Source organism: Ptychodera flava, chromosome 11 (genome assembly GCF_041260155.1).
Source record: "Ptychodera flava strain L36383 chromosome 11, AS_Pfla_20210202, whole genome shotgun sequence".
Classification (NCBI taxonomy): Eukaryota; Metazoa; Hemichordata; class Enteropneusta; family Ptychoderidae; genus Ptychodera; species Ptychodera flava.
Window position 1 is genome coordinate 10,167,232 of NC_091938.1, and position 22,769 is coordinate 10,190,000.

General features: G+C 37.9%; 1 protein-coding gene and 1 long non-coding RNA gene across 6 annotated transcripts in view; both read left to right on the top strand.

Moving 5' to 3' along the window:
• The window catches only part of LOC139143489 (mesotocin receptor-like), a 111,347-nt gene that overhangs the window by 87,168 nt on the left and 1,410 nt on the right, over positions 1–22,769 (top strand). For 4 of the 5 annotated variants that reach the window (XM_070713850.1, XM_070713848.1, XM_070713846.1 and 1 more), the window contains exons 2-3: positions 20,020–21,192; positions 21,576–22,769. The exon at positions 21,576–22,769 is cut by the window's right edge and continues 1,410 nt beyond it. In XM_070713850.1, coding sequence (XP_070569951.1) covers positions 20,130–21,192; positions 21,576–22,036 — 1,524 coding nt within the window. In that variant the 5' untranslated portion in view covers positions 20,020–20,129 and the 3' untranslated portion in view covers positions 22,037–22,769. Of the gene's footprint in view, positions 1–15,591; positions 15,775–20,019; positions 21,193–21,575 lie in introns of those variants that run through there. The other variant, XM_070713847.1, reaches the window with a different exon arrangement.
• LOC139143487 (uncharacterized) lies at positions 5,888–6,792 on the top strand. The gene is made up of 2 exons (XR_011554597.1): positions 5,888–6,207; positions 6,569–6,792. It is a non-coding gene; the product is annotated as an uncharacterized lncRNA (long non-coding RNA).

Below are 22,769 nucleotides of genomic sequence, written 5' to 3' on the forward strand. Positions count from 1 at the left end.
ATATATATATATATATATATATTATTTTCATACTATTTTTATTTCCACAGCCGTTTGAAGATCAATTGCAGTTGAATATACAAAGACAAACTTAAAATGCTGCTGCGTTAATTGCAATAATTTGGAAATTGCGCCTTAGACAAAGCATCGACCGTTGACAAAACTGCACAGACTCCAATTTGTTCAGTGACAGACATCACTTTAATTTCAATTTAAAATATATCTTCTAATACAAAGATTTACTCGGCCTTTTTGTGGTAAAAAATTTCACAAAAATCATCTGATTCATCTTGAGAGTGTGACTTGACATACTGACCTTCAAACGAAATCACATAAGTTCCGTGTATTCGATAGGATCCGTCATATTCAGGTTCCTTTTGTTTGTTTTTTTAAGTAATTTTCGTCGATCTAACGAAACTAACTTTTCACCTGATTCAAAAAACCTTAAATTAGCCAACTTCTAAAAAGCGTTTTGTTACATCTAACAAATGGAGTCGAAAATGAAGTAATCATTGATAACGTTCAGTAACCTAATATAAACGTATCCAACTATTGGTAAATCGGTAAACATGGTTTAATGAATTGCAAGGCTTGCCTTTGTCAGTATCTTTATGTATAACGGAATCATGCTGTGTGGCAGAGTAAACTCGACATTTTAGTCGGAAAAATTATTTCATTGTTCTGAAGAGTTCTTGATTCGCCGCTTCCCCATTAGGCGTTTCCAAAATGAAATTTCTTGTTCAGCCTTGAAATATGCCAAATATTTAGGATTAAATTATGACAGTAAATAACTCCTTTGATTTATTAATCAATTTTTGTCTTGTATCTGTGTCATTATTATCGGTGTCAAATTCTCGGCGCACTGGCCTGCTTTTGATTACAATAAAATTGAACATATCCCATTCTTATGAGCAAAATAGTGAATACATTAAATAATATCATGAAACAAAATAATGTTCGAATTATTTTCCAAATCAACTGGTGGATTCTTGACGTAGTTACATCTGCACTAAAATACTCAAGGAAGGATAATGATCTAATACGACGGTATGTTTGCTCTCTGAATATCAAGAACATGAGGGTCAAAAATATCGGGCAACTTATATGAATGTAACGTGTCACGGATGGGTGCACAATACAAGACATTTGTGACAGTTCATACTTGTAACCGTGGTTACGCGTTCGAGACTCGCCATGATGAAAATGTCGCACTTTTATTTCGAGCTGAGTAATCGATCGAAAAGAGTTGATATGCAGTGTCTGTAAGAAAAGAGAACTTTGCACTTTCTTACGTATTTGTGATGTTTTTTTCTACCTGCAGATAAAACATCATTCGCCTGAAATCTAGATGCTATAACGAGCACAGCGAGTCAATGTCAGGGTAAAAAGTAACTGAATCTTTGGCTATGTAACCAAACAGCTACGTCATTTTCAACGTTCTCAGATTTAATTTCGTCACTAAAAATTTGGCCATTCATCTGAAGCAAAGCAATAGTCAGAATACTGCAATTCGGATGTGTGTATATATACAAACGTAAAACATTTAAGCCAAGTTTCACACATTCTAGCTATCATCAAAACTGGAGCGTGGAGATTTATTTGTTGAAATATACTCTTATAATTGTGAAGGGTCCTACCACATTGGTGGCTCAGAAGTTGGACGTATAAAATTGCCTTCATGGAGGCACTTGAATACCAAAACAAGGCATTATTCTACACTTGTGATATTACTTCAGCATTTAACAGTGTCACCTTTTCATCAAATCACATATACAAAAGTGAAAACACATCAGATAAAGAATTGAGGAAAACATCATTCATATACGATGCATTATATGTACCACTGAATCTCCCGAGGAAAATTATTTGAGTGTGAGAGTCGGTCTTCCTGTTATTGGAACTCGTTTGATCGACTGAAAAAGCAGAATCGAGGTACTTATTTTCAGACCCCCGATAGCGGTTTTAAGCATGAAACTTGTAAGTCTGTTCATTTTCAGCGGGCATTCAATACGTTCTGAAAAGCACTAGCTATTTCATATTGAAATGAAAGTAAAATGTAAATTGATTTTAATTTGGACAAATTTTATCAATTACAATACATTATCTAGAAATAACAACGGCAGTTGTCCTTTCCAACGTGACGTGCGAAAATAGCTTAAACGGATAATAAACGTATACGTCCTAATGTAAAATTATCTTTTCAGCGACAAATGACGATCGTTTATATATGTCACTTCACCGTCGTTTAGGTAACGTAACTGCCGAATCAGCTCTAACGTATGGCTATGTCAGACAAGCCAGATTTCGAAACTTCAAAGCATAGGCAGAGAAACGCCGTCGAACCCTTTATGATTGACTTTTCAAGTAAACACAAATTGCACTCATCATCCTAACCCATTTATCAAAGTCAGAATCAATCAATATGTGGCGCGACTCGCTTCGGGGCCAGTTATTAATCCCGGTGAGGATAACGTCATGGGGTATTGAAGCAGTGCAATTTGGCACATCATTTGCATCCTATATAGATAATGTAAACAGAAAGGTGGTGCCTCTGAGACTAGTAAAATTTCATAATATAAAGCGTGTTGAGGTAATTGATTGGTTCTAATTCAAGCGTGCAATCGAATGCTCAGGGCATTATTAATAAGTAATGCTTGGATCTAATTTCATATTATTCCGTGATATTTTATTTTATGTGTTCTGTTACTCGCAACAAAGAAGTTGCAGATGGTACCTTCGGAAAGTTGATGGACAATTACATGTTGAGTGCCAAGCACCATGAAATTACAACCTGTTAGACGGAGGAGTATGTCACGGAAGCAACACAGAAGAAACGTGAGGGTAATGTTTCAAAGGATCGTATCGTGTTGATCACGACTGTCGTTAATTCTGCTCATATTCTGTAGACACATGCACTTTCCCCAACTCTGTTGTTTTTACTACAAATAACATTTCTCAGTCCTGTTAACAGGAAATGGGGAAACGCATAAAGGAAAATGTATTAATCTGTGAACAAAGCTTAGATTGGAGGTTGTATAATTATGTCGACACCGGGTTTATATTATTCAATACACAACTCTTCGGCCTATATTTTCTAAAACTTTCATTTATAATAATGATATGTCCTCAGTGAGACTAAGGTTGCTTTGTATTCAAGTACACATACTATTGAGCACGTTATACTGTACTGTGTCTTACGCATGCTTCCGTTCTTTACAAACGACTTCCAGACGTCCTTATGGCGTAACCTTTAATTGAAATAGAACGCTTTGGGCGGACTACAATGAAAAAGATGCATCACTTAAAGATGATCGAATATATTGTTCTTATTTATATCCGTCTCGTCATAATAATCTATTTCCTGTGATTCAGCAGGCAGTAAATTAACAATTAAATTATGTTAAAGTCTCATCAGTATCGGCTTATAAATATGCTGTCGTATTTGACTCTGCAAAGCATCCCCGATCTTTGATGTAAGGATTGTCATATATAACTGTGAGCGTCTTTCGATCTATTTTCATCTTCACGAGAATTCGTAATTGCAGTTCCCATCAAACTGATTCAACTTAGTCGAACATAATAAAAAGGAAGTATATTTCAAACTACATCACATTGATTGATGTAACAATGACGTCAGATGTAATGACAGCGAACGTTTCTATACCCCTCGTGACTGCTTCAGTGGTTAAATCACGGTAAAGATATTTGGACTTGGTATGTCTCGGTTTGCATAAGCCTTCGTGATTATTCCAACTATACACCGAAAAGATACGGACAAGTTCTTTCGCGCAAATTGGACCGAGCAATATCTTCAAGTCAGCGTTATATCGGTAATAATGGGATCGTGATTCTCTCTATGGACTAAGTGAGCTGAGCTGTGGTCGGAAAGTGCTTGAAGGATCTCAGGGCGTCAAGTTGTGATTAAACCATTGTGGGGACCGAGCACAATTAACGGCGGGGGGGGGGGGCGGAAGAGAAAATGGGGGGGCCACGAAAAAAAATGAGTGTTCTTGGGGTGGGCCATGAAAATTCCAAGGAAGGTAAGGGGTGGGCCACCAAAATTTTTTACACCATGACAGACAGAGAATATTTTTCAGCATTTTTGTTCCTTGTTGAGGTTGGAGTTCCTTGTTAAACTTCTTGTAGCGTGATGAAATACCAAGTCTTGAACCTCACAATGCAGTTGTTCTGTGTAAAATCAGCAATATTATGATTAAAATAGCACAACACAATACTGACAAGTATATTCCCTTACAAAACTGAACTGCCTATTAGCCAGTCCACATAACTGTGTGGAACAGGTGGCATGGCTATTTGAGGGAAAATAGGCAGTCCATAGCAGCCCAACCTGCCACATGCCAGTATTGGAAATACGACATGTTAAAATTTGAACATTCATCACAAGCTATGCATGTGAAATCAGGCTCAGCCATGTGAAGTAACCATTCATTAGCAGTCCTATTGAATTCATGACAGAAGGGAAGATTGTCAATGGATTGAATGGTAGCTTACACATGTGGCAGTAAAAATTTAGACATGCATTAATAAACTCCAAGGACTGACTTGTTTGTCAATTCTCATGTTTTCATATCCCTATTGTCTATTTAATTTAAATAAATTAGGCAGCACTCATGTGTAGAGTTGTTTTTACTTGAGTTAAGTTTTTCAGGTGAAATTACTCATGTTTGCACAATAGAAATGTCACATGGGTCACAGCACTGGTTACCAGTTAAATTGTTCTCAGACTTAAATATTTAGTGGATACAGAAGCAACGGTTTGCCATTTTAAAGTGACAGTGTAAAGCTGTAAGTTTTTGATTTTGTTAATATTTTTGTTATGAATTACTTTATTGGTTCACAAATTTAAGTTGAATTAGCTCGTTGATATTATCAATACAACCAACATACACTTTGTGTGCATGTATATTATAAAAGTCCACGTGTTATTGTGTTCAATTAAAGTTTAGTCCAGACCAAAATGTGTTTACCAACAATAACAATGCTGACTTTACATAATACAGGTTGTGAACACTGGACATTTGAACGTGTTTTAGAAAATAGAATAACATTTGCAATACTGGCTAACATGATTTTGAAAGAGAGAAAAACCTGTAGTCGATGTACGAAGAACAAAATTTCTGCCAAAATTATGAAGTTACAGACTATCCCTTAAATATAGTTAGAATTAATTTAATTCATCTCCATTCAAAAAAAAGAGACCAGGATTTTCAGCATAAACCAATGAATATGACAAGAGGGGAGTAATGCAGATGGCTGCGAACGTCTGTGAGTAGTAAATTAAATCAGATAAATCAGCACAGATCAAATTTTAAACATCGTTTATTTTTATTTTCAAAATGTGAAATAATAACACATGTTCACCGCTAAATATTCAATATGATCGGAACCTGCATTCTATTGAAAGGTACTCACATGGTTGGATCTGTCAATAAATTTTGTCAGATCATCACACAACGACGAACACACTTGCGACGGTTCTGCATCTGCCATTGTAAAACTTTCGCGATCACAACTTACATAAAACTTAATGGAAACGCAGTACAGGTACTGTTCATCCCCAAACCGTTCAAAAATCGAGCCGGATCGACTAACGGTTCTGACGATGTATGATGTCGTGACTTTGGAAAGAGTTGCGTTTCCGAGAGTGGACGGCACGCAACAGGGTATGAACGTAAGGGTCCCGTAAATGAGTATGCTGGAATTTAACAAGGCTGATCAGTATTGCAACGGGGTTCACTTAGTGTGCTGGCTTAGTGTGCTGGACTTCCGTATTTTAACTGATCTCTTCATATAAAGTCATTTTTTGCTTATTAGAAAAATCTAAAAGAACAGTTTACGCGTACTTGAAATGTCAAAATTTGCGACGGTCACGACCCTTGACCTTTCGAATTTGACCAATGCTTTGTGTTCCCACGCGATCGTTATCGGACACATTATGCGTTGCATCTCTCAAATGAGATAACGCATAGTTTTTTCAAGTATTAACGGCTGTTCAAATCTCCAGCTGAATCTTACGAATTATGGCTGATTTCTCAGTCATTTCTTCCCCCAGTGACGACACATTTTTAGTCAAAACAGCAAGTGAGTTAGGTCTATGTATGTTTCGGTGGACATTTCCCCGCGACATTGTTGGATGCAGTGACCGAGATAGCAAGTCGCCGTGGACGATAATTTTCCATTGATCCGGTAAGTATTTGAAATGCATATTTATAAAGGGCAATTACGAAATTAGTATGCCTTATAGAGAGGCTTTTCTCTGCACATCGATGTTTCCCTGGGAAGCTTGGCTTTGTATATGGCCCGACATTTTTAACCTGAGCTGAGGGCCAGTGGCAACAACTAGTCAAGTCAATACAACTTACCACAAGCCCAATACATTTCTAGATATGTTACACTTTTAATGTGTTAATTTGCACTCGCAAAGATGCATGTAAAAATTCCTCTATGTGTATGTAACAAATCACACACATGTTCTGAAACTGTATTGTAAATTTGTTGTCTTAATAAATGTTGCTAAGTTCATTCTCTTCTTTCTGTTTCATTTCAGTGTGCATATCAGCCAAGGCCCAAGAAAAATTCGGCAAGAATAATCATGACCTACCTAAAGAAGTCTTCATATCAAATTTCAAAACAAAATAGGACATGAAAGACGAGACTTGGCCAGAGCTAAATGAACTCTTTTAAAAACTAATCTTTGACTAAATCACTTTTCACTGTGTCTATGAAATTTGTTGAAGCCAAAAATTTATTAAATTGGTCATCAGACTTACAGATATAGGCCTATTTTGTGCTTTTTATTTTGAACGTTTGGAAAGGTGAGTCTGCTTGTGTTTGCTGTGATCAGGTGAGTCTGAGTTGCTTTTAACTCTGTTTGGCCTGTCTTAGTTTTAGGCCAAATATGGTTAAATTACATCTCTAACCAATTGTATCATATAATACATGTACACTAAAAGAGCCTGTGTAAAAAGTACTTGATTTCACTGGAATTTGATTTCACTTATTTGATATTTGCTTACACCTTGCAAACATGCAAATGTAACAATGTTTACCAAATTCGTAACAGCAACATCAATAAAAGTAAAATCTGGTGTCAAATCAGTACTTTTCATGGTGCTCTTTTTCTGCCAGGATGACCCTGTCATTCATATGTGCATTCAAAATAACCGTTCGTTCACATACATGTGAACAGTTCAAAATAACCATTCGTTATTCAAAATAACCATTCGTTCACATTTATGTGAATGGCTAGCTGAAATGAATGTGTACTGCCTAACTGCCTATTCCCTATGCACATACAGTTAGCCATGCCAACTAGCCATGTGAATGCTAATTTCACATGGTACTGACAGACATTCCTGTTCTATAAGCTAGCTGTAGGTGTTACAAGTAGTAAAGCTTGAACATATGTTATTTTGTTTATTATTTATATATTTATTTGTTTATTATTTATTTCAAGAATGCAAGAATGTTGTTTTCACTAAAGCATATATTAAAAGTTATAAGGATTATATATATGTGTACAACTTTGTACCCATGTAATCTTTCTTTTTTTCGGGGGGGGGGGGGCCACAAAAATTTTGTTGCCGGTGATGGGGGGGCCACTAAAATTTTTGCTGGTGTTAGGGGGGGGCCTGTAAAAAATTTTGCACCACATATTTTCTCTTCCAGCCCCCCCCCCCCGCCGTTAATTGTGCTCGTTCCCTTAAACCATTGTGGTTACCGTCTTGCGATGGAAACGTGATTATTCATGTCTTGGACGTGAGGGTCCAATTTTGACGTTGATTATGAAGGATCACGGAATCCGTCATTGACTGAAAAGAGTAAAACTATCCAGCATGCTGACATGACAATTATGTAGTACAGAGATAAAAAACTCTTCCCGCAACGAGATTTTAATAGAACACGTGGGGGCAGAAGGTAGAGGCCGTGCTAGGGAAGGCGTATTCTCAGCTTTGTTGTCCGCCTTTATGTATGTTAGTTACCACATGTGCAATAATTGAAACATACATACGGATCTCTTGTCTACCAGATGATTTATCGACAAGCATTCTTTTCCAACATAAAATTCTTGAATATTGTTTTCTATTGTAAAAAGTTTATGGGAGACATAAACGGAATTGTCCGTGTCACCAAAAAATAGATAAATGGAGACACCACTCTTCTTTCATGTTTTCAGAATTATCCTGACAAGGTTTTTTCACAGCAAAATGAACAATTATTTCGTGAAGATGTCACTTGCTGTAATTGCACCTACAGTTATTTTGCAGTTCATCGCAAATTACAGTGAATTTCAAAATAGCTTGGAATGACAACGTGCTTGTGTGATTAGAAAAAAAAACGTTTCTGGCGATAGAAAATAACGTCAACTTACTGCATTCATTACAAACGTTCGACTGTGATAGTTTTGCAACAATTTAACCCAATACGACGTCCGCTGTTCTCACATACACAACACATTGAGTGAAGGAAATACCAATCGCTGTACCGACCTGTACTCATTGTACCGAAAAACTATCGTTAGCGTTCCCTGCAGTTTCTTCGACGGGAAATCTGATAAAGGCAATATAATTATGTCCAGGCAGTCAGAGATTTTCAATGGGAGCCCAGCAACACTGACCATGTTGACTGTGGTGCAGTGTACGTCGTATTGAGTTAAATTGTTGCAAATTTTAGCGAATGATAACGTTTGTAATGAATGCAGGTGGCGTTATTTTCTATCCTCAGAGACGTTTTTCTTATCACCCAAGTATGTTGTAATTCCAAGCTATTTTGAAACCAACTGTATCTAGTACGTTACACTTGTCGACGGACTGTGAATGCGAATAACGTAGGGCTCGACCTTCGGATGTCACCCAGAGTTTATAAATCTGAATATGTTCAAATTGTCAGGTAAACCCGATTGCCGCGTCGTTCCAAGTCTCTTAATTGTAAACAAATAAGTCAGTTATCCTTAGCTGTCTGAATCCATCAAATTGAATATAAGTGTTAAATATAATGTATGGGTTTCCCTCTAAAAGAATCCTTCAAGCCTACAAAAGTAATGACATTTTCATTCCGATATCACTCAATAGCAGACATGATAGTTTTAAAACTCCGATGGGTACTGGTATATTGATAACTCGATGAGCCTCGGTGCTATGAAAGCCATCTGTTATCAACCTTGGATGATACTTCAGAGCTCCCGCTAGTGATGTTGGCTGTAAAATAGCATTGCATCTCAGAAGGTTACTGGAGATATCACTTCCTATTTATCGTGTGTGCTGTCAACGAAGTGCTGAGCAATGAATCTGTGTGTGGTTCTTTTTCCAAGGAACTGTTACACCGATTTCATAACTGCCAATGTGGAAACGTTTCTTTCGAATGAACATTATCTACTGACACTGTTGAATGTCATTTATCCCAATGGGAAAATTGAACGCGATCCCCGTCATTGTGCTCACTGGAACAGACATCAATTGAACTCACTAAAAAGCCCGTATTTCTTACATTTAATGATACAAGGACCCAGAAATTGGAAAGTCTGCTTTATTTGGAGTCTTTAATCCGTTGAAACGTTAATGACACCTTTTCGCTTTGTTTCCTTTTTTTCATTTCACATTCTTTGCTATCGTAACAACAGTAAAAGTTGATTTAAAGTTTGACTGTTCTTTCGAACAAATTTTCGGCGTGGGATGTGAAAAAAAAAGTTCGAAGTCGAGGCCACGTTATTTACTTCCGTTGGCTAATTTCTAAGATAAAGAATTATAATTTATTAAGTTTTTATTTGGCTGTGATGCGATGTCCCGATGGGGCGCAGCGCAGCTTGAACCCAACAGATATAATAGAAACCATAGGGAAAAAATAACAATGCAATACAGGGGCAGAAGACATAAAACTATAACAATTACAACAAGATCTTATACAGATTAAGAACATGTGACAACATACAGAAAATAAGACAAATCTACATTCCTACCTATATAAGGGTATGGAAGAAAAATAATCATTAAGACGATTTTTGCATTATTTGAAATATGTTGACTTTTAAGATGTTACAGAAACAAATGTGTCTCTAGTCAATATGCAAACTATAAATTAATTAAAATTTATTTTGAAAAAAAGTGTCAAAAGCGTTTAGATTGAAAGCGAGACATCTTGTGTTGTCAGAAGATTCAAACCCGAGCGACTTTTTGACATAATTCCGATTAAACAGACTATATAAAGGTTTTTAGTCCTCTTCTATAACCCAAGTGGAGTAAATTTAATATCATCATGCATTCTCTGCAATTGAATATCCTGGGATATATCAGAATATAATTAGTTGCCCTTTTATAACCCACGGCTTTCATTAAGTTTTTTTATCAACAGGCTGAAAACATTTATCAGGTGGCTAGTTAAGGCAGCGACCGAAGGTCGCTGTGGCCGATGACCGAGCTCGGGAGGGGGGATGTGCCCCCTTTCGAGGGGGGGGGGTTCTAGGGAAAATTTTGAGATATTTTGGCTTTTTTACAGCTATTTCTTGGCTTTCCAGATGCTTTTCTATGCATTCTAAATTTATTCAGCAGTTTATCAAGTGTGATAGCTATTTTTTTGTAAAATCATTAAAACGCAAACAATGAAACAAAAATCCAAGGACAGCAAGTTGCAAAAAGCGACTGAGGAAGAGTCCGCACACTGGTTTCGAAACGTAGCGTCAAAGGATCACGCTGTCATTTGAAAGCCAGGTTACGGCTACGTCTCCCCATGGCTTATATCTACATCGGGTACCAGTAAGGGTGATCGAGCTCGAGTCACTTGCTACACCAGCTGCAAACAATAGAACGCGCACTCTAGGACGCGCGTCCACTGTATGGGGACCGTGCTCCCTGTAAAAATTACACCGTGGTTTTGATGGAAACCTATTTTCATACAGCTTTTTGTCGGAGCTTTTAGCATGAAAGCGGACGTTGTTAGTGATAATTGAATGATCAGTACATTATCTTCGAGTTGTGGGTTTTAAATGTTTGAATGTCGATATAGTTACAAAGTATTTAAAAATCCAAACAAAATAATTTGAAAAGGACATATTTCTCATCAAATTGTGATTTTTCCCATTTCACATATTGGGAGGGGATGATGTTAAGCGATGTGCAATATCTGAACAATAATTTATGTGAAAATAAACAACATTGTTTAATTGGAAATCTAAATAATTCTGCAAAATATTGATAAGGCGTGGTCATTACATTTAAGTTTGCAAGAGCTTTAACTGTTATTTTGGAAGGCCTGGGAAGCGGTAATTTGAATTCTTATACACATTTTCAGAGGAAAAATAGTGAAAACTATTATTTATTATTTAATGTGGTTCACATGTAAATAAAACAAGTGCAGCATTGCAAGAAATGAACTGAAAGTAAATATATCAAGAGTAGTCCCCGCTATTACGTGATTGTTACAGATGGAATTACGCTTTCCGAATGTGCCTAGACTTTGTATGTGCTGCGATGAAGTTTATGTCCCATTTCCACGCCATGAAAGCAGTTTATTCAGATCATTTTGAAGGTGTACGCTGTGAGAGATGTAATTGACAATCTTGATTTAGAACCATCTGAAACTTTCGTATTCTTGAAAGTTATTGTGCTTATTACGAACAACATTTGCTCTAACATTGAACCTTGAGGAACTCCGAAAAATTAGCAGCATCAACAACAACCCGTTTACTGGGTGGCAAATATGATGCAATCCTGTACATCAGATAACCAGGGAAGGCAAGAGAAACGATTTTATGGATATGTGGATCATAAGACACTGAGGTTCTACAAACGCCGAAGTAAACAAGCTTTTCCAGGATTTAATCATATAAATCAAATGCGGCTCAATTGAAAATAAATTTGTTTGATTAGCGAAAGTGTGAGCTAGAGGCTACATGTAGAATGTGATATTTAGACACCGTTGCTAAATACTAGCCAGTGAAGACATCTGACACTAGGTCTTCTTGTCCATGAAAACGCTTGCAATTAATCCGGCTCACACTCTTGATTTTATTATGGGAAATGAATAGTAGTGGTAATATATTATTGTAACAAATCACAAGCCAAGTACGTTTTATCAACGTTAACTGTTACAGTAGCGATTCGTTGATTTAAGAAGGTTATCGGGTGAGGGCTGTGTGTCACACAGCAAAAATTTATGGATTGAAGGCCAATCAATGAGGAAATGCGTTATTGTTGTGTGGCCTTAATCTATTCTGTTGAGTAGTATATAGCCTTATTTCCTTGTTTTATGGTACTTGTTACATTCCCGCCAAGGTTGCAGTGTTGTTACATATTATCTCGCAGAGATATCTTTGATATCATTAAATGTGTAGTGTATTTAGAAGTCCTATACAACACGGATAATTGTTTGTGCCTGAAATCATCTCATCAAGTCTTAAGATATGCAGTGAGTCGGTAATTAATACTTACCAACAAAGATAAGAATTTTTATTGGGCACGAGGGAAAAAAGACGGCCGTTACCTGAATCCACAATTTCTTGTTATCTGCGAGTGATTCTTTTCAATTATCTCTATGCCTTGGTTTCACCATCTAAACTTGCATGCAATGTGAACTAGATGAAATATCACGGATAATGATTATAACGTGTGACCGTTGTATATTGCATGATGATTATTTTAACCCTCTCGGTCACCGACATAGTTCAAGTTTGTGAACTCGATTAAATCATGTATGAGCTAATTAGTGGGTATTTTGATACTACTGAACTGTACATGGCAGATGTGAATGTTGCGTAGCATTTATACTGTCCGACCTTAATCCTATCTACCGCTAGTGCGTGCTCAGTTGGTGCATCACCATCGACGGTCTGTATGTAAGCGCTTTGCAATAAAAAGGAAAATAATTTTGCAATCTTTTAAAAAATTATTGTCCCTGCTTTCTTGGGATCCCTGCTGTCCTAGACATCATGGGGATCTTTAACGGATTATTAAAGATTGCGTTCCTATATGTTGGTGTGTTTTCTTCTGAAGAGTGTATTGATAGCCGACAAATTCTCCAGAAATCGGTTCAATCTAAATCGCGTAAATAGAACAACATGATACTAACTTCGATTTATCTCTCAAGCTTGGCGAACACGCATGTGCGGCTTCTTGTTTGTGATGTAAACTTTCCATCCGTTTAAGTAAAGTCAATGACATGTAAGCTCTTAGAGAAGCGGAATGTACTCCGCGTCTGTAACATCTAACAACATTCAATCAATTACTGGCGCGTTAAGTTGTCAGGAATCCTGCAGGCGTTGTATAGAATTTTCATATTTTTTAGACTTTCGCCAACTTCCTTCCTCGAAGGAACTATTTCTATACGTTTCATGGTAATTACATCGTAAGAACCTTGGCTCGGATAACCACAATTTGAAAACAACCCTTGAATGCCTTACTGAAGAAAACCGTATTTAAAAATATTCTTTCCTTGAAGATGTCGCGATATTGAATTCCCTATTTGCGCAATACAAATCCGACGCATGTATATCAAAATCGTCTTGTGATCCCACCCTTTCGGTAAGTTAAGCTGCAATACAGCCGCCAGGTCACTGTCGGAATGGTCATTTACCCAAATGGACTGAATTCGATAGGTGAAATTCGATCCCCCTCCGTGCCCGCAAGGAACCAATGATAGAATGCAACTATGTGCGTGTGTATGCGTGTGTCTCAAGTATGAAACTGATAGGATCACAGAAGTTTTACTGTTAAACGTTGTGCGCTTACGTCATCAGCTCACTACCTAAAGAAATTTTGTCAACGATATGTGAAATTGACACTGTCAGTAAAGCATTTTAATTCAAGATGCTTCAAAGCCTCTTACGTTACTTGCCCATGCCTTAAACCCAAGTAGATCCTTTGAGGCGTAACCTTATCCTAGCCTCAAACTATCAAGGAAAAATCAAATGCTTTTGTCGTTAGTCTCCCGCTCAAAAGAATGACAAATTGAAGTGAAGATTGACATTCATAATTTTACACGTGGCAAAGGAATGTAGAAACGAGTAATTTCGTACTTTTTCACTCTTTTTGAGCCCTGCGGGACATCAGTCGTTTTTCGGTAGGATTTTGCAAATTGTACATATTTTCCATGAACACACAGCGTCATATGCTCATATGTCTTTGAGTTGACGCGATAGAGACCATAATATGTGAAAAAACGACACCACAGAAGTATAAACATCCGCCTTGATACAAAGCAATCGCGCATAATCTCTTTTCAATTTTGCTTGTTTCATCTGATGTAAAAGTGGCTGCTCATATCAGAAACAAATCTGATTCTGCATGAACACTTGTTTTTTATCACATATTGAAATTGAATACCACACATGACCAGCTCTTGACAGCTACTCTCAATGTTATCAGTTATACACATCGCTGAGACTCCGATCTGAATAGCTCGACTGTGTGGACCAGGGCTACAACAAGTGCGCTGGCGCTTACAGTCGGCAGACAGGGACAATGATTTCGGATAGAAATTCTGTTTGGCACTGTTTTCTCTCTCCCAGATGCGAATTGAGTGATGAGTCAAAGGCCAACGAAGAACAAGAGCCGTATTTGTGTAATCCTGGACTAACGTAATCTGAGCGCACGGTAAATATTTGCACCGAAACATATGAACTTTTCGGCCGATCAATCAGCGACAGAGGGATTCCGCGCGGCCGAGAGCAAATTAATATAAAAATAAATTCTAAAGTGAATTGAATGAACGTCTTATAATCACATTGAGCGTATTTTGTTCTTGTCGTCTGTCCAATTATAATCCGCTTCAATTCACTTGGGAGATTGCATACGCAATAGATTTTCCGTTTGCAGGCTACGACAAGATACCCAGAACGAACAATCTATCATTGGCCTACCCTAAAGCTGGTGCCGAGAAAGTTAAGTTCACGCAAAAGAAACAATCGCGGTTCAGCTCTAATCAAATTTTTGATTGTGAACAAGTCACGCATGCTCTCCAATAACCACCTAATAAGATTGGACGCTGGTATTTTCTAATCAGTACTATACGCCTTGCTTTAATTTGTGTACTTTAACACACGGCGATGTTGATTAGTGCGTTCAATGTAGGTCTCTCATCCTATCATGAATATCTCAAGGAGGAGCAATTGATGATTTTCTTTGTATGGCGACTCCCTAATCTCCACAATGCAAAAATCTAATTTTTATTCCATGAAATGACGACATACTTATCCAGGATAAATTACAGTGTTCAATTGAATAAATTTTTCTCCAAATGCGATAAACTGTCAAGCATTTACTAGCCCGCTCTCCGCTGATTTTCAGTCTCCGATTTAAACTGAAGTTTTTACCTCTGCCCAATTTCCATATTTGGTCGCCATTAATGGCTCAGGTATATTAAGCCGTCAATTTTTATTTAGAGACAATCCACGACGCAGATTTAATATGTAACCATCACATTGTGAGCCGAGGGACATGGCCTTCAAAAACGTTACGTCCGGCAGCAAGCATATCTGACAATGACAAATGTATCCGGTGGTTTATCACCCGCTGTGATTGGTCAATAGCAGGCCCGATCACCCGGATGTCTAGACGACGAAAGGGGTGGCCGGCTGCAGTGAGGGCAGCAAGGTACTTATTATAAATCTCCCTGTTGCAGTCCAATGCTATTAAGTCCAAGAGAGGTGGGCCGTTCGTTTAATTCTCCCTCGCGTAGATGTTGCTTCTACAACAGTTACAGACTTCCTCTCTTTGGTGTTCATCTCTTTCGAGGGCTAGTGACGACCAGACGTATCACTTATCGGTAAGTGTGGTGAAATCACACTTTGCACTTAGACATCAGTGTGTCAATCAATTTTATCTCGGCAGTCACTGTTCCTATACGCTATGTTAGTGTTCTTATGCCATCGAGCAACACGTTTAAGATTTTTTATACATTGCATATCCGTTCGGATATTTGTCTAATCTGTGAGGTTTGTTATGGCTTGTAAGTCAAGTACCGTCTGGTCTACACATAAACACTACATTCAAACGAATGCCTGTTGTCAACTTGAAAATCATCTGACTCTGAAGGTTGACTCAAGGGAGGCTACATAACAGACGTAAATGTTAAAACTTCCCAAAGGAGAGCAACAACTGAAGGCAGGGGAGCATCGTTCCATGATTATTTTATATCAACCATCGGAGTATGACACTTGAGAACCCCGTAAATCGGTTCCTAGACGGGAGGCAATTCATGACTCGAACTAAAATCGCTCTATTCTCAAACATAATGTACCTCTTTATTTCACCAGCTGTCCCCGAGAATGAATTCAATAACAGGGCAAATCTATCTTATGTGTTTTTTTTCACTTAGAACTCATTTTGCAATATAACTTTGCAGACTTGTCTGTGTGCTGGCTCGTTTCCTTGTTCTCGCACTTAATTAATGTTTATGAATTTTCGTATTAAATCTGCTTTTATATCAAACTCTTCTACTCATCATGCAGTGGTGGCTAAGATAAGCAAAGTTAGCATCGATTATCAATTCTGCGAAGGATGGAATCAGTACATGTTACACAGCCATGACACATTGAAATAAAATTTGCATTTAACTCTCTTTTATAAGCTTTGGATTCATTTTCGGAATGACTCTTTTACTGATTATGAAGATCGCTCATTCTGATCTTGATATAGTCAACTGTAATCATGTGCAAACATAAGAAACTGGTTATCTTGAAATGGTCAGTTTATTGCACATGTCAGGTATTACATCAGTTGATTTTGACATTGCCTTTTAGAAAAACCTCTTGTCTGTGACAGAAGTAAGGAAAAGGTTCGCGTTAAGGTAGTATGCGCCTCGAAAGTGAAACACTTAAACTTTTGCTCAAACTTTCCTTAAAAGTCTCTCAACCATTCTCTTTCAAAATCAAGAATAACAATCAGGGGGGTCATCGTGCAAGTTTTGTTACTAGAGAAACAAATAACTCGAGAGTTATCGATATTTAAAATTCAAAATGACCGCCATCCCTGTGTTAACTCTATGGAGAAAAATAAATTTTCAATTTTCGAAAAAACTAAGCCGGTGAAAAGTTTTCTTACAACAAGAGCTTTAAAATGAACCCCGGAAGTTGTATATCAGAAAAGAATTGTAAAAGTTTGAGGATCCGAATATCTATCCCCGAGGCGCGATCTACCTTAATAGGCCAAGGCAGGCTAAACCCGGTTAAATACATGGCACAGTGCCGAGTCTTTGTGTGTCAGAAGCCAACTTCTGTAAACATCAGGAACACTATAGGATTTCTCTGCTGACAGAATCAAAACACTCTCACTGTTTGTCTGGAACAACGTCAGCCAAAACAATAGAGTTACCGGCTGAATGCAAAATAGTGGATTATATGTTGCTCCGTTAATCCCTTAAATATATATGTACAATGGCATATCGATAAGAGCTACCTGCCTGCCTGCCTGCCTGCCTGCCTGCCTATCACTATATCTATATATCTGTCTATCTATCTTTATATCTATCTATCTATCTATCTATCTATCTATCTATCTATCTATCTATCTATCGATCGATCGATCGATCTATCTATCGATCGATCGATCAATCGATCGATCTCTATCCATCTATTTATCTCTCTCTCCATCTATCCATACATCCATCCATCTCTCTATCCATTTATCTATTTACATGCATCTATCTGTCTCAGTGTCTCTCAATTCAGCAATCCATCCATAACAATCGCCAAAACTCTAATTTGCCTGACTGTTCAATGATGTAACCCACGTATTATGAACTGTATATTTAGTCAGTAGAACATGTGAAATATAACATGTTTTACTCAGACTACACGTCACGTCATACAAAACATGGATAAAGTAAGCTTACGTCGCAACCAAGCAGACTAGGCCAATTTCAACATTTTCCTTTCTTAGGTTGTCGTCAGGCAAAACTTCAGACTGTCCGCTTTCTTGAAACCTGTTCGTTATATTTCTGTAGCCATCATGAGCACAGTCCATAATTGATGTCTTATTAGAAAAAGTGACATTGACATCCACAGATCACAGGAACGCTATCCACTTAATGTCGCCGAGGTAGATTTGCAGAGGGCCATTTGAAACGGTCGTCAAAAGTATAGAAAGTATACCAAACAGTGCTTGGGAAAATGCATTCGAATGGCCAACGGTTTGAAAAGTTATGTGGAAATTTGCATCCCTTCCCAAGGAAGTACAGACGAAATGTGTTAAGTCATTTTGTGAAAGAAAGCAGTTTAAAGTTTCCATGCTCGCAGTATCAGCGAATGTTAAAAGTTACAAGTGTACGTACCGCCCTGCACGCTCGCATTCAACTTCGTTTTATATTCTATAAGGTTCTGCAAACAAAATACTCAAGTACATTTTATGAAATAGCTTATTATCAAACTTTATGTAACGCTAGCGGCTGCTAGACGGGAATCCCCCTACAGTTTTATCCGAATGGATTTCAAAAGTGCATTAACAACGGTTATGACAGTTTATATTGTCGGCATTTTAGATATGAATTATCTGTCTGTCACAAGCTGTATTGCCATTTGATTGGGGCATGATATATCAAAGCAGTGTCATTTAAGTGACATATATTAAGTAGGACGCTACTGCCACCTTCCATCTGGCTATTCCTCCCAAGTATCTTCCTCTCTAACTGACTATCACTGGCAATAACCAAAGCCTTTCTTTATTTTCCGTTTAATGTTTAGCTTTGTTTCTGTCTGTCTGTCTTTTTCTCTTAAAGTCTATTGGAACTATTTTGGGATAATTGGATTTTCATATTTTTCAAATTTCTCAAAAGTGTTAGGTGCCATATATCTGAATGTTGTAATATTGCAAATTACTCATAAAAACAAGTGTGAAAGCAGATGAGATTACCTTTTAAGATTAAATCGACATTACTTCATCATCCAATTATCCCAAGTTAGTTCCAATCGTGTTCCTAATATTTGTGTCTAGCGGCCTCTCTCTATCTCTGTATGTCTATATTAAAATGCTACAATCCAGCAATTTTGACACAACTAACTTACTAAGATACACTGACTGTCTGATGCTCATGATTTTATAGCCGCATTGAACTTTGAATCGAGCAGATTACTTCTATACCTTTAAGTCATGAAATACAAAGCCTTGTCTTCATTTAAAAAGTATTCTAAGAAAACTCCTCCGATTAAGATAAAAAAACTTTATCAATGACATAGTTAACCTCCGTCGAAAAACTCATCACTTTAACGGGAACCTTTTCATTATCGGTGGGTGTGTGGGAATAGCTTCAAAACCATAAACTACGTTATCGTAATTTACGGTAATTAAAATTCGGACGCAAGCATACAGCAATAGACGTATTCAGTGATGCAATGCCTGCCTTTTATATAATACGTCTTTCTACCCCTAAAATTACTTCACTGCTAGACTTATTCGACTTGTTAAATGCATCCTTACAAGGTGGAGACAGAGTGTGACGAACTTTATACTATCATGATATCCAACAAATGTGAAATAAGTATCGTTCGTAGGTAGTTTTTTTAATTATTCAACGTACAAGACTAGTATACCACTGCTAAACCCATATCACTAGTTTTGCTCTTTGTGATATTCATACATGTACTTTACATAAATCAATACTACACATAGCACTTTAAGTACCCGATGTACATGTCCGGCACGATGTGCAACTTTAAAATTTTTTTTGAGTGTTGTTCATGCCATTACTAGAAGTTAGAGTTATGAGTTATCGCACAACAGCACCCTTGTCTTACATAAACAGTACATTAACTCGATACCATAAAATATCAGGAACAACTACGTTATATAGACATGTCAGCTGCTGGTACTATAGACAATACCTGGCATAACAAAAGAAAGGAGATATTCCAATTTGGCTGGTAAGACGTCAACATACAGATCACACTTTATTTTAACCAAATATTAAGAAGCTGAAATTTACATATTAAAGTTTGAATATAACTTTCAAATTTGCAGGCAAGGAATTCTCTGATCATTGACAAACCTAATGGACTATTTCCTTTTTTCTTTCCAGCTTTTGTAACTGAGACCGTCTTGCGATGAGCTAATGACGCACTTCAAATTTTCAACGTTACTAAGTCAATAGTTTGTGTTGCACCTTGCACTCTTCTACTGGCAATCATAATGGAGAACTATGTTGCATTGGGAACGGCAAGTCTTTTCGGTCAAAATCAACGCGGTTACAGCGATTTGTTTGAGAACCAGACGGCGAACATTTCCACCTTTGCCAGCAGCAACAGTACAGAATCGTCGATTTCATTCTCCGACATAACAGAGGACATGAATTCAACGGCCGTGAGAAAGATAACCCGAGATGAAAAACTGGCGAAAATCGAGATCCTGCAGCAGATTGCCGTATTCGTTTTGGCCCTCATCGGGAACCTGTGTGTTCTGGTGACTCTCTGGCGAAAACGCAGGACAATGACACGTATGCATGTATTTATAATGCATCTCAGCATAGCTGACCTCATTAGCATTTTCTTTGGTGTGTTACCCCAGTTGATCTGGGACATCACCTTCGAGTTCATGGCACCGGATTTCGTCTGCCGCCTGATGAAGTATGTGCAAGTAGTCGGCATGTATTTACCGACCTACGTCTTGGTGATGACAGCTCTGGACAGATACATGGCAATTTGCCATCCCATGTCAGGAATGAAAGGAACACGGGCGCGCGTGCGCATCATGATCGGAACGGCGTGGGTGATGTCACTCGTCTTCAGCATTCCACAGATATTTATCTTTCACCTCGCCCATATAACCCCTGACTTCACCTACTGCAAGTCCCAGTCATGGTTCGCCAAGGGGCAAAGCATTTACACCACTTCCGTTGCCGTCCTCGTGTACTTTCTCCCGACCTTCATCCTGGCATGGGCCTACGGAATGATATGGAGAGAAGTGTGGAGAAACGCCCAGTTGAAATCGCAGTGGGAGAACAAAGCCAAAGGACCTACATACGCAAACGGACATGCCCATAGCTACTCAAACAGTCTAAGAAACGGGGACTTAAAGCCCAGTGGCAGAGCCAACATCATGCCCAGGACACATTATGCGGGAAGGGGGATCACAAAAGCAAAGATCAAGATGGCCAAAATGACACTTGTCATTGTTATTGTATATTTTTTATGTTGGACTCCATTCTTTGCCGTCCAGCTTTGGGCAGCCTGGGATACTAATCCTAACATCGAAGGTATGTATTGTGACATCACATCAAATGTTGCCTACACAACTGCTTGCCCTTAATTTTGAACCTTAATTCCTTTTCCCAACTAGATGTTTTGACGTTACCAAATTTTGATTATTTACTCCATATTTACAGTCTTAAATTCGCTTTGAACGTCATGATATCATCATTATATTGAATGAAACTAATATTTAAATTAAGCATTATATGCAAGCAGCCTGATCAAAGTAGAGAATTCCCTGACTATTTCTTAAGATATTACTTTATACATTACTTCATGCATTGGGCAAACTTAAGACAATATTCTAATCACTTAGGATTCTAAAATCGTTGTTACCATGACAATTATTTAAGGTAAAAGCTGACATAATGATCCTTTTTGTTCGCAGCGCCTTTGGTGGTCACTTTACAAATAATGGCGACGTTGAATAGCTGTACAAACCCTTGGATCTACATGGCGTTCAGCGGTAACCTGCTCCATGAGCTGAAGAGGCTGTGCTGTGGTCGCAGAATCAGCCTTTTCGGTCGCTCTGGCACCATGAATTCTAGCGACCGAGAGTATCGCTATGGCTCTGCACGGTTTTACAAGACGCCGGCGACAAGGACTGGTTCCTGCACGACGGCAGTGTCGCTCATGCACAGGACGGCGTGCGTGAATTTCGCCGGCCAATACAATTACGAAGGGGACGCCCATCCGGTCATATCAACGTCATCAGACTCCCAATCAAGGGCAAGAGATTCCTCGTCGTTGCCGACCACACCCACAACGCCTGAACCAAAGGCGTCGCCAGCTTACCGACTGAAGAAAGTAGTCGATGGTCGAAACTTAGAAATGTTCACGTCTGTGTGAAAGATACGACAATTTTAACAAACTTTGACGGACATAAAATTGTTCTCTTGTCTCGTGAGGATTCAAGAAATGATCACAATAGCCTTGTATAACAATCAGTTGCCTTCAAAAAATATCAGTAATTTCTACTTGTGTAACTGTTCTTTCCTTTTGGGAATATTGAACGCTACTTTGCAAAAGCTGGAAGTTAGATTTTTAACATAATATATCATGACTACTACCATTTTAACAAAATTGTCAATATACCTTGTAAATAATAGACGAACCAAAAAACACATTGTGTGATGTACCGTACATGACCTAGAAGGCTTTCATATCAACTTTTGTGATAATGTACTTTAAATATAGATATATTTTAGGGATTTATCAATGTATTTATAGTGTCCATACAATTTAACTTCTATGTAAATGAAGTTTTTCTGGCGTGTAATATACTGTAGATTTCTGATCTGTATCGATATCTAGGCAAAAGTACGGCATATGTATATCTATTTAAAACGGCGTAAAAATTCATAATTTTCCACATTTTCAACAACTTTCACTGTTATATTGTTTTGACGTCTTCTACTGCTATGGTCTTTTTACGGGTAGATGATGACTAAGTATGTAAGTCATACACACATATGATAAAAACAAATAAATTGGCGATTTTGAGGCGGAATATTCAAACCCAGACATCCGGGGCACCTACTGGGATCCTCAAAGCAATGAAATTTTAGCAAACAGCAGAGCT